Source organism: Oncorhynchus clarkii, chromosome 14 (genome assembly GCF_045791955.1).
Source record: "Oncorhynchus clarkii lewisi isolate Uvic-CL-2024 chromosome 14, UVic_Ocla_1.0, whole genome shotgun sequence".
Taxonomy (NCBI): Eukaryota; Metazoa; Chordata; class Actinopteri; order Salmoniformes; family Salmonidae; genus Oncorhynchus; species Oncorhynchus clarkii.
Window position 1 is genome coordinate 17,184,557 of NC_092160.1, and position 19,934 is coordinate 17,204,490.

At 40.8% G+C, this 19,934-nt stretch overlaps 1 protein-coding gene across 1 annotated transcript in view; it reads right to left on the minus strand.

The window, feature by feature from the left end:
- The window catches only part of LOC139366010 (platelet-derived growth factor C-like), a 69,043-nt gene that overhangs the window by 31,642 nt on the left and 17,467 nt on the right, over nucleotides 1–19,934 (minus strand). Inside the window, exons 2-3 of the mRNA XM_071103088.1 lie at nucleotides 8,104–8,299; nucleotides 725–902 (exon numbers count right to left, since the gene is read on the minus strand). Of these exons, the coding sequence (XP_070959189.1) occupies nucleotides 725–902; nucleotides 8,104–8,299 (374 nt within the window). The remainder of the gene's footprint in view (nucleotides 1–724; nucleotides 903–8,103; nucleotides 8,300–19,934) is intronic.

Consider the following 19,934-nt stretch of genomic DNA (forward strand, 5'->3'; position numbering starts at 1 on the left):
GTTCAGCCATAACTCTGAGAAACATAGATCACGTTGATAGGATAGTCTCGAGCGGAGATCGTCCAGTTTGTTCTCCAGTGATTGCGGGTTCATCAATAGAACAGAAAGCAGAGGCGGTTTATCCACTCTCTGACGTAGTCTTGTCAGGTACCCTGCACGCCGGTCTCAACAGCGCCACCTCCTCCTTCTCCACGTGTCGGGGACTTGGGCCTTTGCCTCCGACTCATTGAAGTAAAAGTCCTCATCCAAATCGAGGTTATTGATAACTGCTCTGATGTCCAGAAGCTCTATTCGGTCATAGGAAACAATGTCGGAAACATTATGTACAACAAAATGTTACAATCAGTGGAAAAAATATGGTCGGGAGCCCTAAAACGGCTGGTATTTCATCCAGCGCTATTCTTCATCAGTCGGAGGAGAATAATTAGACGTGGATTGAATCCAACCAGAGTCAGCAGGCCATGCTGTGCCTGAGAACCTCAACCAACTCTATTAACACTCCTGCACCATTGCCTCTAATCAAAACTTTGTCTGATTGGATCACAGGTGCATCAAATGTCAATACAGTCACGACTTCTATTACAACAGCACTTAGGTATAAACACTGGTCAAAACAAACACGTTGAGAGAGGTTTGCACATACAGAACAACAGATGAAATAATAAGTCATTACGTAAGGGAGGGTTTTTGTGTTGTTTGTGTGCTCAGAGGAAAGGTGGCTTACCATTGGGAGCAGGGAGTAGCGAATGCTGAATCCGGGCTCGGAGGGGAAGTACTCGTCGGAGATAAATCGCACCCGGATCTGACTGCCTTTGGATGTGTGACTGGCGGGTACCTGGGACCCGCACCAGCGGCCCAGGATGGTGTTCTCAGATGGCTCCTCGATCTCCACAAAATCATACCTGGAAAAAGAACACAGAGAGGGGGGGGGGGGGGGGGGGGGGGGGGGGGGATAGCGAGATAGAGAGGGGAGGTGAGAGAGAGAGAGCTTTGGCTCAATATGTGTGGTCCCCTGTATTCACATTGGCATTGGAGACAGGACATAAAGTTGGCATGCATTGAAAGAGAGCACTTAATGCATATACTGAACATTACACACCAAACTGGGTGCTGGCACATTTATATATCCTCTGAGGCACTGAATTGGTGTGGAAATCTAGAGGGCTTTCATGGTTGCTTCTCTCAATCTGGGACCTTACCCATGTTGCATGATGCTATTTCATAAATTGCCTGTGATTGCTTATTGTGAGGTTAGCTTTGTCCCTCTGGAGCCCTAATACACCCCCCACTGAGCTGTAGCTGCCTTACACAGCCCCCTCCTGTTTTATATTTCCCTTCCCCTCCTCCCGCCCATCCATCCATCATTCCATCCATCCAGTTCCCTCTCTCCGAGGAGAAAGGGCTATTCTATCACTAAATGGTTTCTAACGGTGGGGCCTAATGCTCAAAGTGTCTCCGCTAGGAGCGATGGGCAGCTCTATAATTTAGAGTCAATATTAAATGTAGAAAACATAAGCTGAGTATTGCTTGTGCAATCATTCAGCGAGCAACCTCAAGTGGGTTAGGAGGGTAAGTATTAGCAGTCGTCGCCTCTGGTTAGCGATAATGGGCCAGACACAAACCCTGGCACAAGTCTATTAGGCTAACGCTAAACACTGTAAGCAAATACATCTTTTGTTGAGTTTTGGATTGACTTTTTAATTAAACCTGTGCTCATTAGAAGTAGCATAGCACTCCACTGGCAACGATGCCTCTTGGCTCTTCAAATAAGAGTTACCTTGTCCGTGCCTTGTAAACTAAATCTGATAGATCTTTACAAAGTCATATTACAGACGATTAAAATAATCTGTACTTTATTTGAGATTACATGATCACTTTCAGGAATTGAGTAGAAGGAAAACAATCAGGACAAATGTGTATGTGTATCTGTGATTGTGTTTTGTAACAATGTATTCCGGCATAATAGGTTTTGTTACTCGATTTTGTTTACCGTTGATATTCAGATTTCTATTTCGGCTTCGGACGTAGTTGACTCGTCACTGGTCTTAATGGAAATTACTTGAGTAACTAATTCACATCGTATCTCTATTGATTAATTGGTTTCAGAAATGTGGTCAATTAGCATTCTAGAGTGGAGAGAGGGGACAGACAACCTTACCTTGTTTTATCACTCTCTAAATACAGCAGAGTTCCAGAAAACCTTTAATCCTAATTTCAAAGAGTCGTTCCAAGGTAGTGGGTCTTGTTATTTTTTGGAACCAATGATCCACATTCAATAAACCCTTGTTTCACAGTCCACAGTCAAGTCTGGTACTAATCACTCAAGCGTTGTTGACAGGCACACTTACCTTTCATTCAGCGCTGCCAATAGAGATATTAGGTTACCGAGGACATTGTTTACATTTTCCGTCTCCCTGACAGTTTCAGTTTGAGCTGGTTTCTATAAAAACAACACAGGGGACACGCATACAACTAAAAAGGGATTTGCTGTGATGTTAAATAAACCTTGACTGACAAATTTCCTGACATGGTTGCCTTTGATTTGGGAAAGGTCACGCAGGAGGAAGCGAGGAACTCGATGGCGTTCAGAGGGAGACGTAAGGTGCAAACGTTTTCTTATACACATGCAATAGTTAACGTGCCTAATGTTATCAATATACTGTAAATCGCGTTCAAACATGAATTTTGTTCAGTGCCTACAGTGCCTTCAGTAAGTATTCATACCCCTTGACTTATTCCACATTTTGTTGTGTTACAGCCTGAATTCATACAGAAGTATCTCATTTACATACACTACGTTCAAAATTTTGGGGTCACTTAGAAATGTCCTTGTTTTTGAGAGACAAGCACATTTTTTGTCCATTAAAATAACATCACATTGATCAGAAATATGGTGTCGACATTGTTAATGCTGTAAATGACTATTGTAGCTGGAAACGGCAGATGTTTAATGGCATATCTATATAGCTGTACAGGGATCCATGATCAGCAATCATCACTCCTGTGTTCCAATGGTACATTGTGTTAGCTAATCCAAGTTTATCATTTTAAAAAGCTAATTGATCATTAGAAAACTATTTTTAAATTATGTTAGCACAGCTGAAAACTGTTTCCTGATTAAAGGAGCAATAAAACAGGCCTTCTTTAGACTGGTTGAGTATCTGGAGCATCAGCACTTTTGGGTTCGACTACAGGCTCAAAATGGCCAGAAACAAATAACTTTCTTCTGAAACTCGTCAGTCTATTCTTGTTATGAGAAATAAAGGCTATTCCATGCGAGAAATTGCCAAGAAACTGAAGATCTCGTACAACGCTGTGTAGATATTCCATAAAAAATCTGCCGTTTCCAGCTACAATAGTCATTTACAGCATTAACAATGTCTACACTGATCAATTTGATGTTATTTAAATGGACAAAAAAATATGCTTTTCTTTCAAAGACAAGGACATTTCTAAGTGACCCCAAACTTTTGAACGGCCGTGTAAGTATTCACACCCCTGAGTCAATACTTTGCAAAAGCACTTTTGTCGGCGATTACATCATTGAGTTGTCTTGGGTATGCCTGTATCAGCTTTGCACATCGGGATTTGGGGATTTTCTTCCATTCTTCCTTGAAGATTGCTGTTCATTGCCCTCCTCCCTATCTAATTTAATTCCACAGATTGTCATTGGGATTCAAGTCTGGGATTTGGCTGGGCCACTCAAGTACTTTCACATTCTTGTTCTGAAGCTATATGAGCATTGCTTTGACTGTATGCTTGGGGTCATTGTCCTGTTGGAATGTAAATCTTTGGATGCCCCTGAGCTCAAGTTGGAGTGTCATAGCAAAGGGGTGTGAATACTTACGGAATTGTATATTATTTTCAAAAAATGTGCAAACATTTCTATAATCACGTTTTCACTTTGTCATTATGGGTATTGTGTTAAGATGAGTGAAAGAAAAAAAAGTAATACATTTTGAATTCTGGCTGTAACAACATGTGGAATAAGTCAAGGGATATGAATACTTTTTGAAAGCACTGTATCTTTTCCATTCATTTGTGTTTGAGACATACAGTATAGCTGGATCTACACAACCTATGATGTGGGTTTTTGACTACATGCTGTAACAGTACACACAGTGCAATAAGCATCATTAGCTGTCAATATTCAGCCCTTCTTTCCTGATACGGTTTGGAGGACTGTGAAACAGGCTGACAGCCCCACGGTGGCAGATGGCTAATCTATAATGCAGTGCAACCTGCTTATTACACAGTTTCATGTGTAATGCCACACTCCAACACATTATTTATAGAAATACAGTAAAAGTTCTGGAGAATGATTAAAGCCAATGTAGCCGTGTGTCTCAAGTATCTCTGTGCTGGCAATATTACTTTTTTCCGCTGGATTTGGGAAGAATGTTTTTCATCCCAACTCAGACAAGCAGAATAGTAGATGAGTATCTGAACTACTAAAGATTCTTCTCTTCTTGAGGATGATTGTTCACTGCAGGGGCTCTCTCTTTCTGTCTTTCTGGAGTCCCCCCCCCCCCCCCCCCACTCTTTAATTTGTTTTATCCCCGGCTACTGCTGCTAATTAGAGAACCAAGGATTTGTATTCTCTTATTTATTTACTAGTTAATGTGCTGTGAGGCATAGGGTAGAGCACAATTAACAAGATAATGCTGTGTGTGTGTGTGTGTGTGTGTGTGTGTGTGTGTGTGTGTGTGTGTGTGTGTGCGTGCGTGCGTGCGTGCGTGCGTGCGTGCGCGTGTGTGTCAGTTAGGAAAATGTGACCGGGAAGTTTTAAATTTACCGGCCATTTGAGAAATTTACCAGACCCATATGTATTGGGCACGCGCTTAACAGGACTCCTGTAATGAAGCAGCCAATCATTTTAAATAATTTTCCAAAATGTAGGAAAGCACCATTCTAAACCGATGGGAGAGGTTCCATATGTGACAGAGATGAACATACAGCAAATAAAGGTTTATTGTCACCATAAAAGGTGGGCATTTTTTCAGGAGGAGTTATAATGCTTGTTCAAGCATACACAGTTTAAAGACAAATGAATACTGCCTCCAGCTCACATTGTAAAATGGTGGGTGACGCGCTGATAGCCTGTTGTCTGGACTTGAAAGATGAACGGGAGGTGTGCTTCAATTGCCAATTGATGAATAGTAAAAATAGTAGCTCTTTTTACTCGTGCAACAAAACTGTTTTAACAGAGAATGCATTTAGAAATGTTGCGCAATGAATGGGCTTATAAAAGTGCAGCAGCAACCAGCTGAGGAGCTGTAGGAGCATGTGATAGTTGTATTTGATAAATAAGATACATGATGACTAAGGAAAATACACACAGGCCAATTTAATTTCACAAAATTATGCAAATTAAACTTTTTTTGCTGTCATTTTGGTCGGCAACAGTTTTATTTTTTGGCTTTTCATTTTTAGCGTGTGCATGTGTAAGAGAGAAGCAAATAGGGGAGGGGGATACACAGACAGAGCGCAAGAGAGAGAGAGAGCGAGAGAGAGAGAGTGTGTAAAAGAGAGAGAAAGTGTGCGTAAAGGAGAGAGAGACTTGTGAAGATGTGCACCTATTCATCTGTTTGCTATCTCTGCCAACTGTGTGTCTTGGGACCTGATCAAATAAAATGTGTTCTCTGTTGGAAAATGAAAGAAGAGGGAGGTAAAAACGGAGAGGTGGCAATGACTTGTACAACAAGAGGATGTTGTTATCGTCTGCTCCCATCCTCTAGGACTGCAACTAGTCCAGTCTTGTATGGAGGTAGGGCCAGCACAAAGGCTGTCAATCCTCACTCTTCCCCACCGTGGGACTCCTCCTCTTGGGCTTCAGACAGCAGAGTCATCCCATTCATCAAAAGAGATCCACCCACCCAAAATGGCTGAACGTGGGATCAAATTACCAGCACTGAAACCTCTTGGACACGATGAGACAACCTTTACTATAAGGTGTAAATGCCCCCTTTTGGTTCTTCTGACCCCAGAATCAGCTATAGGATCAGCCTGAGTATGATCTTATCTCTGGGGATCTGCACGGTCATGTCATACATCAAAACTACCATCAGGGGTCTCTCCAACAATAGCTAGCCACTCTCTGTTCTCTCCCCCTCTGCTTTCCACAGGATCTCTCCATACCAACCAGGCAGTCAGATTGGATGTATTGACACCCGGATGCTGAATATAATGCATGAAGGAAATCGATCACAGACTGGCTCTGCAACGCTGTCCCTAATGAACAGCAACAGAGACAAAGGTAGCTAGTAATTGAAAGGGGGTATTAGATCAAATAAGGGGAGGTCTAAGACCCTTCACAGACTTTAGCTCCTGAGGGAAATGACCTCTCCGTCATTTGTCCAATCACACGACCCGTATGTAGAGGAACTTGCTGCCGACGAAATATGCACCCACGCCGTATGGCCTCGGCAAAACAACTCACTCTGGGCTGTACTTTTCCATTTTCATCAGCCGCCATACTGGGCAAAAGGCAATTTCACAAATGGGCCCTCTTTGACTCTAAATCTCCGCATGCTAACTGAACTCGGGAAGTCCTGATGAAAAGCTGGCTAAAGCATAGAGTAAAACTAGATTAACTACTACCACTGTAGATGGACATGTAGGCCTACATACTGCATAGTTGCAGTATACTGCACTGTATTGTCATGGTACGTCATGTATTTAATTTAGTTATTAAATGGCACGGTACACCCATCAGGTATATCTCAAGGTGAAACACAACATGCTGACTTGGCTGTATTGGCAGTTGAGTATGTTGCATTTTTATTTTACTATAAATCTGACAGGAATTATAGGATTATTTCTCTCTATACCATTGTTGTATTTCATTAACCTTTGACTATTGGATGTTCTTATAGACACTTTAGTATTGCCAGTGTAACAGTATAGCTTCCATCCCTCTCCTCGCTCCTACCTGGGCTCGAACTAGGAACACATCGACAACAGCCACCCTCGAAGCAGCATTACCCATGCAGAGCAAGGGGAACAACCACTCCAAGTCTCAGAGCGAGTGACGTTTGAAATTAGCGTGCACCCCACTAACTAGCTAGCCATTTCACATCGGTTACACCAGCCTAATCTCGGGAGTTGATAGGCTTGAAGGCATAAACAGCGCAATGCTTGAAGCATTAGTTATAACATAATAACACACAGAAATACGAGCCTTAGGTCATTAATATGGTCGAATCTGGAAACTATCATCTCGAAAACAAGACGTTTATTCTTTCAGTGAAATACGGAACCGTTCTGTATTTTATCTAACGGGTGGCATCCATAAGTCTAAATATTCCTGTTACATTGCACAACCTTCAATGTTATGTCATAATTAAGTAACATTCTGGCAAATTAGGCGGCCCAAACTGTTGCATATACACTGACTCTGCGTGCAATGAACGCAAGGGAAGTGACACAATTTCATCTGGTTAATATTGCAGGTTTAAATATATGCAGGTTTAAAAATACATACTTCTGTGTATTGATTTTAAGAAAGGCATTGATGTTTATGGTTAGGTACACATTGGAGCAACGACAGTCCTTTTTCACAAATACGCCCCGCATCGATTATATGCAACGCAGGACACGCTAGATAAACTAGTAATATCATCAACCATGTGTAGTTAACTAGTGATTATGATTGATTGATTGATTGATTGTTTTTTATAAGATAAGTTTAATGCTAGATAGCAACTTACCTTGGCTTACTGCATTCGCGTAACAGGCAGGCTCCTCATGGAGTGCAATGTAATCAGGTGGTTAGAGCGTTGGTCTAGTTAACTGTAAGGTTGCAAGATTGAATCCCCGAGCTGACAAGGTAAAAATCTGTTGTTCTGCCTCTGAACAAGGCAGTTAATCCACCGTTCCTAGGCCGTCATTGAAAATAAGAATGTGTTCCTAACTGACTTGCCTAGCTAAATAAAGATTAAATAAAGGTGTGAAAAAATTATAATAATCGTCCAAATCGGTGTCCAATAATATTATGTTTGTTATGAAAACTTGAAATCGGCCCTAATTAAACGGCCATTCAGATTAATCGGTCGACCTCTTGTCATAAGCATATGTTATATGTCTTTATGCTTATGATCTTACTTGCATATTCCGTCCTCTGAGTCTTCCAGGCCGAATCTCTCGTCGAAGGACAAGTGTATTCTCATGTTGTCACTGGAGGCCATCAGTCTCCAGACCAGCATGGTACTCCTGGGGTAGGTAAATGGGAAGTCTGGACTATGGATCATTCCCTCTCCTACGACTGTGATTATCTTCTCATGCTGGAAATCTTGGACACCTTGGAAAAATTGTTGGGAAATGAGAATGTTACTTTTATGTTATATTTACATTGGTAGAAGAGTTGTTTCAGAGAAGATGAGTGTGTAAAGATGAACAGTAATGGTCAACTTCATCCCTGCTGGGGTTGTAATTGTGGTTTTATTTAAGATTTTGGCCATTTCAGGACACATGGTAGAAAACCTACTGATACAGAAGGCTAAGATAAAAAAATGCATATACAATAACTGGTTTTGGATGGCCATTTATTGGAATAGTAAAATACCATACTTAAAATAATAAACCTTGTATTCATGTGTAAATGGTAAGTGCAATGGGGTGGAAGCGTCAAAACCTCCAATATAATACATTTGCACAGAAAAACCTCCAATATAATACATTACCACAGAAAAACCTCCAATATAATACATTGCCACAGAAAAACCTCCAATATAATACATTACCACAGAAAAACCTCCAATATAATACATTACCACAGAAAAACTTCCAATATAATACAATAATACCACAGAAAAACCTCCAATATAATACATTACCACAGAAAAACCTCCAATATAATACATTACCACAGAAAAACCTCCAATATAATACATTACCACAGATAAATCTCCAATCTAATACAATATTACCAGAGAAAAAAAGACATGAGAAAATGAATAAAATGAATATCTCTGAGGAAAAAGGAAGAATGCAATGACTGTTCTGCCATGCTAAATATGCGAACACCGAACAGATAATTAATCATTTATTACATAGAGGCTGCCAGCTAAATAGCTTTTTTTATGAAATATTGATCGTCAGAGCCGGATAATATTTAAAAAGTAATACATGGGAGTAATAAAAGTATAACTTGATGAATGGTTATGAGACCTCTTTATTGAAATGTGGAGACCACGGTTTTATGTTCCGCTAACGCAGCCAACTGTTTCAGAGAGTTGCTGTGGATAATGAAATTATCCCTGAAGGAATCAACACACACTAAGTTTTTACTCACAACAAGTTGGTTCGGGCCAGTAGCGGCCCAAGTAGGTAACAAGGGAAGAAACATTGAACATGTAAGGCCTGTTTGCAATGTGCAGTAATGCACACTACAGTCTCAATCTGACAAGGGAAATCACAGTAAATTGTATTATTTTATCTACTTTTGTTAGTAGAAAAACTGCTACAACATTGATTACAAACACTGAAGCAGGGTGACTTATGATAAGGGCCTTCATACTGTATTTGAGTGGGCCAATGTTTGTTCTAGTTTGCCCTGCGGTATAGTAAAGCATTCGTCCACTGCCCCTGCCTAAACAGAGAATATCAACATATATCTATTAGACTATATATTTAGTCAAGTAAAATTTTGCCTGAACACTCTCCCGTTTGACAAAAGATGAAGTGTTGTTACAAGCAGCACCTGTGTCCTTCCCTGTAGGGGCAGAGTATTTGAGTGAATTTTTACAACCAGAGCAGAAAACAACAACAACAACCTCAAAGCACCTTTCTAACACAGACACTATAATTTCCGCAAATCTCTTGCCGCTGTCAGCTGTGATGCCGCATCTCGTCTCCATAAACTCCTGGAAGGAAGTTTGTTGGACACGGGGGCCATTAAAATGGAAGGCAGCGCTGTGGGTTTTTAACAAGCTCCCTACGCCGGTTGCCCCCGGGACCTGCGGCCAAGGGGTCTTAAATCAAACCCCCCCCGCCGCACCCCTACGTTCCCCTCTCCATCAGGGCCTGTCACCTCCAGGAGAATACACTGCCTATAAACTGTCTCTCTGTCTGCTGCCCCACCGGTCCATAATATACTGACTGCGTCCCACCTGAGCCCCCATCAAGACAACAATAGCGAGCTGAACCAATCTCCTAGGAAACAGTGTTATGATGTCACAAACAGATTTATAAACAGACAGCCTTGGGAAATAAGAGGAAGGGAAGCTTTTCCTGATGAACAATTGGATTTCAATTGTGCAGGATAGAATTAACATTTTCTAATCAAGAGTCAGGTAAAGCCAGAGGGAGACAGACAGCACCATGATGTGAACATATCCAAGAGTCACAAATCATACATCTTGCTGTCCTAGTATGATTTGACAAGGAATGATACATTCTGCATCGGTAACACAGGCGTTTCTGCTGGTGTCAGTGAGACCCCACAGATACCTCTTACAGGGGAAATAGCAGGGTGTTAATAGTCTTGCTGAAGGAACATGCCATTGGAAGTTTCTTAGTGGATTAAATGGATGTGTAACCATTTTGTGGCACTGTATGTGGAGGCATTTGCACTTTAGGGCACATTGAGTTGAATTACTCTTTATTTTGCCGTATATTTTTAAGAGAGGAGAGTGCCTCATGTCTGGCAAGCGTGATTCATGTCCTGCTCATTTGCTTTTGATAGAAACAAAAACACAGGCCATGCTAAGTTTGCCACGAGTGCCGACTGCGCTGGCTCTGGACAATCTCAAAGAATGATTCAATGGCAACCCCAAAATCGTGTTCGGAGAGTCCAAAGACAACATTGCTGACCGAGGGAGTGGTCGACAGAGAGACACTGTGTGTAAGAGTCTGATCCAAGATCCAACTAGCTTTGATCCACTTTAATACAGGTTTACAACAATATCTGTGTAGATGACAGCCACAGTCCGTTCCTCTGGCACAAAATACTGCACTGTCGATCACAAATATGAGATGTATAATGGTGATGACACCGCTTGGTGAGATAACACTTACATCAGGCTCTGTCCAAAAGACTTTGATGTTTTTATTTAGGTTTGGTGGCAGGCCAGCTAGGAGAGAGAGCGACACAAATAATAACACGGTAGCACGTCAAAACATTTCTCAATCAAACTGCTTCGAAAAATCTTTGCTTCCAACACCAACCACAGTGAGTAAAAAGAAAAGCCAACTTGTTTGGGAAAACGAGCTGTTGCGGCAAGATGATTCTTGCACTCCCCCGGAGATAGAAAAATTGCATTTTTTGTGCAACATCATCCCACACAAAATGGTCTATTACCCTTCAGGCAGTATTTCATGGCTGTACACCTCATATACACCTCTTCCAGAAGACAAAACACTATGTTCTCAGTCAGAGATAAACCGATCATACTTGTTGCTTCAGCCAACTTTTCTTTGATGTCTTTGATGTCCATAAAAAGTTTGATAGCTCTTTTCATCTGGCGGTGCAAGTAACGGCAGCACCGGGCACAATTGATTGACTGCTCGCTTGCTATTCATTGGCTGGCAGGGCCTCTAACGGCTATAGAAGCAACAAGTGGATAGGCCCTTTAATGCTATTAAGCCTAGGCCTTCCATCACAATGGCATGTCTTTAATTACCTTCCTATTATATTACAGTGTGGGGAACACAGAGGCTCATAAAGTACATAATGATTAATGGGAAAATATGTGTCCTTTAACACACAACCTTAGATATACAGTAGATGTGGACTTGTGGCACAGTAAGCATAGTAGGATACACATGGTTTTAATGTAGGTTGAGCGAACAACCAACCCCATGAAAAACATACTTGGTACAATTATAAATAGACATGTGCATTTGGGAACCATTCCCAAACATAATTCCTCTGGGAAAAAATCTGTTAAACGCTGAATGGAATGCCTGTTTAATAAGACTGTAATTAAGGGTAGAAATGTCAAAGGAAAATCTGGCCTCACTGTCGTTGAGAGGGGGGAAATGGATATAGAAAATAGAGGTTAGGCCTTGATGAAAAGGTTTTTAGACACGTGGGGAGAAAAAGTGATATGCTACTCTATCCACAAAACAAAAAAGGATATTATGTTGCATGTTGAACTTTTAAAAACCACAGTCTGATATACCATACAAATCAAGTTCTATTTGCATGTGAAAATGTCATGGGATGCATTTGGCAATAACCCACTGATGGTACAGTTACAGTGTGTCTTTACTATAATACATGGGGAAGAGGATATATGTATGCATATCTCGTCTGTCATGGGTCTTTGTGCTAAAATATGAACTAGACCAATTTTGTTGATCCTCTGTATTTTATTGCCAGATTCCACTTGCACAAACCCTTTCTTTGATTACAGGACAGTATGAGATTACAAACCATCTTTCTTTTACATACCTACATTCAACCTCCATTTTCATTACTTTCTCAGAAATAATACAACTTTCATATGTCGCCCTTTCAACTTTTCCATTAACTGACCCTTGTTTAGCCACATGGTCCAGTTTTTTCCCTATATGCATTTAGCAACGTGGCACCAGAGCTAGATGGTCAAATATTTTCAGTGTAAACTTAAAAACGACTCAAATATCAAAAATATATATTTTTGATAAAATCATCTTTGAGAATAATCACCAAAATAAGAACTAGACAGAGGAAGAATCTGACATTTCAAAAATGGCATGGCATGGGGTCCCCATTGATGTTATTATAATGATTGAGTCACTCAGATAGCATAAGAACAAAACATAAGTCATGGCAAAATGTGTAAAATTGTAGGAAATGTTCTTTGAAACTGTAAAATGTTCTCTCTGTCCCAAAGTGTAAAATTGCAGGCAATTTGCTTTAAAACAGCAACATTGTCTCTGTGGCCAAGAGGAGGGTCTCTAAAACCGTGCCACACCCCCTTCCCACAACGCTAACATTGCCACCGCTGCTGGGGGAAACACTGTGGTCCTCTAGGTCTGTCTTTTTCTGGGTGAAATCCAGACTTCCAGATGACCTCACTCTCCAGGTTAACCAATGTCACATAATGATCTGAGGGTTGTCCCCGGAGAGAATTACCTCAAACCTGACTTTTCCTTGACCCACTTTTATTTTTTCTCCTGCGAGGAAAGTGTAACCACGATTAAGGGAGGATATGAGTTTGAACAAATAGGCCTATACAGTGCTACCATTGTGCTTTGTTCACACGTTACTGGGTAAACCATTCTGATCTATGCTACCGCTGTTAAACATTAACCTTTCCATGCCCAAAACAGATGACAGTGAGTGAGTGCTCACATGAACACGCATATTGAGAGACATAGAGGGACGCCCACATCCACAATTACCCACAGTCATATTCCACAACACTCATGCATGAATGCTCAATCACACTCAGGAGCATGCACATACATATGCAAACACACAAACATACACACACACACAATATGAAAAGGCAGCCTGTGGGCTTGCTGTATGTGTCCTATCATAGTGGAATAACAAAACCTCCTCTGGCTTTGCTGTAACATTACAAAATGATCATGTTTTCATTGTTATATCATAAATGTGTCACATTACAGAAACCCTGTAGCAATGAGCTAATCTAACAGACATGTGGTGTAATATACGTCAGACATAACTTTTGTTCCCCTAATAGACCAGCACTATTCATGTCAGACCACAAAACACCTCAACTCCCACAAAACGGTTAGCATTCTACTCCAAGTTTAATGGAAGGTTCTCAGAGGTTACAGTAATAATTCTCCATTCCAGTTGGCACTGGTTAGAGGTAAACTGTATCTAATTGCTATGGATTGCATTGACATGAGGGTCACGCCTGTTAAGCGGACAAAATATCATTTTCACATGAAACAGCAAAAATCGGACAATTCAACACCGTGCCACCTGCGCCCTCGACTGTCTCGCTTCGGTCTCCGACGTCAAGCCTAAGTGGCAGTTATTTCCCTTCCTATAAAACAACACGAGAACCATCAGGGCACTGAATCAAAATCGTTTTTATTTTACCCGTGTTACCCGCTAATCAAAAGTCGCTATGAGTCCCTAAACAACAGTGTCCAAGCCGCTTTGCTCAGGTGATGAAACAATACCCAACAATGAATTCTTGTTTTTTCTTCCTGCTTTCAGGCCAAAGCAATGGCTTGCACATCTGTTGCTTATTACATCTTAGGGGTGGTTAGTACAGGTGCAGTAAATTCCAGGCCTTGCTTTGGGATATTTATTGCCTTTGAGTTTAAAGTCGGTCAGACAAAAAGTCGCTGAAACACGGCATGGGATTTTTTCATGCCATTAAAAAATAATTTGGCTGCATGAGACCACTGCCTTCTGTAACGATTCAATCTGCCGGGCATATGCTCCTGTATGAGACTAAACATGAAGCGTGATGGCTTTGACACCTGAAATCCCTGGAGAGGTCACTGATGCTACTGTGACGACTGGTGAGGAAGGGATGACAGAGGACTGCAGGCTGGCTGAGTCATGGCACTGTCTTGTGTGTGTGTTATACTGTAGATGTGTGTTTGCAGTTTGTAGGTGAGTGTATTTGTGTTGGTTTTAGTCTTCAAAAGGCATCCTTCTGTGACTTGTGTCAGTCATATACTGACTATGTCTTATAACATATAAACCACTATGGCTAGTGTCGAAGACAAAATCAATGGTAAAAATCACTGAGATTTGATTGACAGAATGACTAAAACCTTTGACTCCCTACCAGAGGAGGAGGAAATCTCACCCATCTACCCCAGAGGATATGTACTTCCCCTCGGGTCCGCTGTCCATCACAGCATGGGACCAGGAGTGGCCCTTTGTTAGCGTGTCCTGCTGAAGCATGGCAAAACATCCGCGGACGCTATCGGATGGCCCAACCAGATACCGCCCAACCTGACAGCAGGCATGTGTAACTGGGTGGAGATGGCTACTGGCATATTCATGTTTCTGTTTCCAGAGTTATTGAGACACTTTAACTCTTCCGAACTTATCAGATCACTTTCCATCTCTTTTTATCTGTCTCTCTCTTTCAAGCACATGGGAAGAGTTCTAATGCAGGGCAGTCCAACTGTGAAGCTTGTGAAAATGCCATGCAGTATCACTTTTACAACTTGATGAGTCTATCTTTGACTTCAGTCCAACTGTTGCCTTGAGGGTACACTGTAGAGCTGTTGGTAACATGGACAGATTGTAAACCTGGCTCTTTATTGTTTCACGTCTTTCTAGTAGACAGATATAGAATATTTGGCAAGTTTACAGGGACCATGTTCGTGCACTTGATGTACACAGTTTGAGGAAATATCAATACATTTTTATTTTAATGGGATGCCTGTAGCAATGTATTAGGGATTCCTCAAATTGGCATCCAAAATCTATGATGGGGGGCATTTGGATAGAACAATCAGAATGAGTTTGAGGGAATCTGGGTTGAACCATTGGATTGCCTGCAAACCCTCGAGGTATTCCAGGCAAAATCAAATCAAATCAAATTGTATTGGTCACATACACATGGTTAGCAAATGTGAATGCTTGTGACAGTATTGCATAGCACAGTATTGCTATGGCAGCCTAAGAGCTCTGAAATATTGATTGATTCACATTAAATTCACATGAATACAGGCAAGCATTTTTTTTTGTTATGGCTCAGAAACACATACCCCTGGGTAAGACATATGAAACACGCAGGCTCAAACAGGGCTTTAGAATTGGGGGCCACTGCAGGATTTGCATTACTTGGAGTAATAAAGGGGCATAATCTATAAATCTCTGTAACAAATCGCTCAGTTTAAAGGCATGGCCCTGAGAGAAACAAACGTCATTTGAACATTAACCGCAATTTGTTGAACGTTAGCCGAGGTGATGAGGTATTCTTCTACACACACCCTGTCAGCGTGTGTGTGAGAGCGTGTGAGCACGTGCATTTGTGTGGAAATGAGACACACCAAATCTAAATTGAACTCTTTCGACACTTCGGCTCTTGCCATTCCAGTGACTGAATCGTACAGACGTAGGATCTTTATTTGATCACCCTGTTGCAGAAGAACTTGTAAAACTTATAGTATATTTAAGGTTTAAAAAGGCTTCTGCTGTTTGTAATTTCTACTTTGAAATGACAGATTTTCCATTATAACCCCTACAAAAATCATCCAGTAATTATAATAATTAGCTTTTGTTGCAGCAGGGTTATTTTGCTATTGTAGCATACTGGCTCAAATTAAGATCCTACATCTGTATGCCACACAGGGGCTCTGCTCCGGTTACAAATGGTCCCTGTCCCTCAACAATTTGAGCAAGCCTCTAATTAGTGCAGACACTCATGTCTGGCCTCTTCAAAAAGAAGATCAGGTGTCGCTCCAACCGCCTCACTAATACTTTCACTACAGGATTTATATTTGTGTGCAGGCAACAGCTTGACCCCTTGGAATCTGACCCTTGACCCCTGGGTCTGCACTTAGACATGACATCACCTGTGTGCCAACCATCACAGAGAAGCACAAGCTGCTATCTTATCAATCCCACAGAATGGCTTCTTTTGTATTTAAGACTCATCTAGTGAATAACAATTATGCTCATCTTTCTGACAGTGTTAAGCTGTTAGATACGAATGAAAAGTTGAACGTTTTCATAGTCTTTCCAAAAATACTTCTGCGAACTGTAACCAGCCCTCACAATTAAACATATATTTTGTGGGACACTATCAAAGCTGAGATCTGTAGCTTGTTGGCTAAATCAAAGGCAGTCTAATTATCCAGAAAAGTAAAACAACCACTGCCATTGTTGGAGGGCCAGATTTGCCTTAAATTCTGCATTAGCCGTCAAAATGAGTAGATATCAAAGATAATTATTGTTTCACAGTAGACGTAATAGGTTAGGAGGAGAATGGGAGGTTCGAGACGTGTCTTACAAACACTGGAAGACAAGCCTAACCCTCTGTCTGGCTCAACACCAGCCCGTTGACAGACAGGCCAAATCTTTTTTAAAGTTCTCTCCACAGCTGTGAGGTCTTATGACGGAGGCTGCTCCGGGCCCCTTTGTAGTCACATCTGTTGAAACGGACAGCTGGATGTTTGGAGTAAATTACAGTTTTATCTGCGCAGGCCATATTGGTACACAGCTTGACTCAAGATCCACATACTGCTATTTAAGGCTGATTAGAAATCCAGGTTGTTTGATAGAGATGGAGACTGAAGACAGAATGACGATCATAGTCCCACTTTGCACATAGCAGCTCTTTAGACCCAAAAACAGAACACTAAATTCGCAATGACCACCTTGAAATAGTTCCACAGTGGAGGTCTTGATAAAGTGTGAAGTTAACGTATAAGAGAGGTGGGGCGAACCTTTGAGATTCTTTTAACACAGAAAGTGCCCAACTCTGGGCTGGAAACTAATTGGTTGGCTATTTCTCCGGTTGCAGCTTGGACAATACCCACATTCACACTCCACAGAGAGCCTCAGCTTCACACATGTTCCTCCCACAGTCTATTACTTGTAATCTTAGTTTATAAATGAAAAGCTCTACTTGTAACTTCTCACGAAAGACCACACTGATTTCATTTGCCTACGTCATGAAGCCACCTACAGCAGCCGGAGACTGAAAAGTTGGGCGGTACATCATTTTTTTTGTTTAATGAGAAACCCTTTAATAAAAACAAGAACTTATGAGCAACCCTTTAATAAGCTTGGAGATATGCAAGTGAAGCTGGGCAAAGCTTTTCAAAAGGTCTAATGTGATATTCAGCAGTGGAAAATTGAGTAAATAATCCTAGACAGGAAAAGGGTGACAAGCACCGAAGAACATTTTAATCTGGGCAATTAAAAACAAAATGTTATGGCTCTGCTTTTTTTCTCCGAGATCTATATCTTTTAGAGGGTTACCCTCTACTTCTAATTAGAGTCCAGCTGTCTGGGGAAGGGAAGCAGCAGTGGGGATCGAATGGCCTGAGAGAGCCCAAGGTAATGAAAGTAGGTAGTCAGCCGATTACTTTCCATTGCCTGAGAGCCAAAACTCTATGCCTTACTAAATATGGACATGTGTGTTTGTGCAATTTTCCAATTACTTTCAACTTGGCATATCTTGGTTTTGTAAAGCCAAGTGTATTTGTACCTGGTTATTTAGAGTAGTTGACCTAAGTAGCAATTTGAGGGTTACAAAATGGAAAGTAATGTATATTAGTGCAAAAGTCTGCAAGGGGCACTTACTTAATTCCTGCAGGTGAGTAAGTAAGTTGGTTTCTGTATACTCAGCAGCTCAGAGCAGTAATCATGACCCCCTGATAAAATCATAGTGTGGTCAGATGACCGATGTTTTAACTACAGAACATGACCCTTCATTAGTCTCTAGTGGTTAGAGCGTTGGGCCAGTAACCGAAAGGTTGCTGGATCGAATCCCTGAGCTGACAAGGTAAAAATGTGTCGTTCTGCCCCTGAGCAAGGCAGTTAACCCACTGTTCCCCAGGCGCCGAAGACATGGATGTCGATTAAGGCAGCCCCCCGCACCTCTCTGATTCACAGGGGTTGGGTTAAATGCGGAGGACACATTTCAGGTGAATGCATTCAGTTGTACAACTGAATAGGTATCCACCTTTCCCTACAGTACATTAGCCTTCATTAGTCCCTAAAGTACAGTACATTATCCTTCATTAGTCTCTACAATACAGTACATTACCCTTCATTAGTCCCTACAGTACAATACCCTCCATTAATCCCTACAGTACAGCACATTACCCTTTATTAGTACCAACAGTACAGTGATTAGTGCTTTTTAAGGTCGGTTCAGTTCCGGTTCAATTTTTTTTTTGTTAAATATCACAGTCTTTGATTTCAGTTTCAATTATTTGTTTTTACATGAAATGCATTATGCATTATGCGGGTTGAATGCTGTAAAAACACAGAATAAAACATTTAAAAAGTATCATGATGGTAGTGACTGCCATTACTGCTTATCACTTATTAACCATAATTTATTTACATTACTCTACTTTAATAAAATATTTCAGTTGTGTATATTACATTAGTTTTATTTTATGACTGATTATTTAATCCCAAATCAACATCTCCCTCTATAGAGCTGCTGGTTATGCGGTCTGAAAATCACAATTTTTGTAGTTTTTCAAAGTAAATAACGGATACTTTTATGACTGCTGAATACCAACCATCAAATCACTTAAATCATGTATTTTCAGGTAGAGATACCTCGCGAAGCAACTGCTCTATATCCCTCTCAATCATTATTCTCTCCCTATCCATGTCTGCTACACACCGACTGGTCACAATTGATTATGGTCATTGTAGTTAATTACCACGATTAATTCACTAAACAATGTAGAAAATTGGCCGGTTGGAAACTACAATTCCCTACTACATCGCACAGTTCGTGCTTGATCTAATTTATCTTTAGAGACATTGCGCTTTCAGCTCACAGAAAAAAAATAACTAAATGGAATTCAAATATTTTAACAGACATCGGTCAATTAGTTTTATTAAATCCTACAAATAACCAAAATGTTGGTTAATTGCTCAGCACTAAGCACATTACCCTTCATTAGTCCCTACAGTACAGTACATTACCCTTCATTACACCTCAAAGATCAACACATATGGCCTTCAATTAATCCCATTGATATGGCCTTTCATTTGGCCCCCAAAGTTTTCTGAGCTATATATATACAGTTGAAGTCGGAAGTTTACAAACACCTTAGCCAAATACATTTAAACTCAGTTTTTCACAATTCCTGACATTTAATCCTAGATAAAATTCTCTGTTTTAGGTCAGTTAGGATCATCACTTTATTTTAAGAATGTGAAATGTCAGAATAATAGTAGAGACAATGATTTATTTCAGATTTTCTATCTTTCATCACATTCCCAGTGGGTCAGAAGTTTACATACAATCAATTAGTATTTGGTAGCATTGACTTTAAATTGTTTAACTTGGGTGAAATGTTTC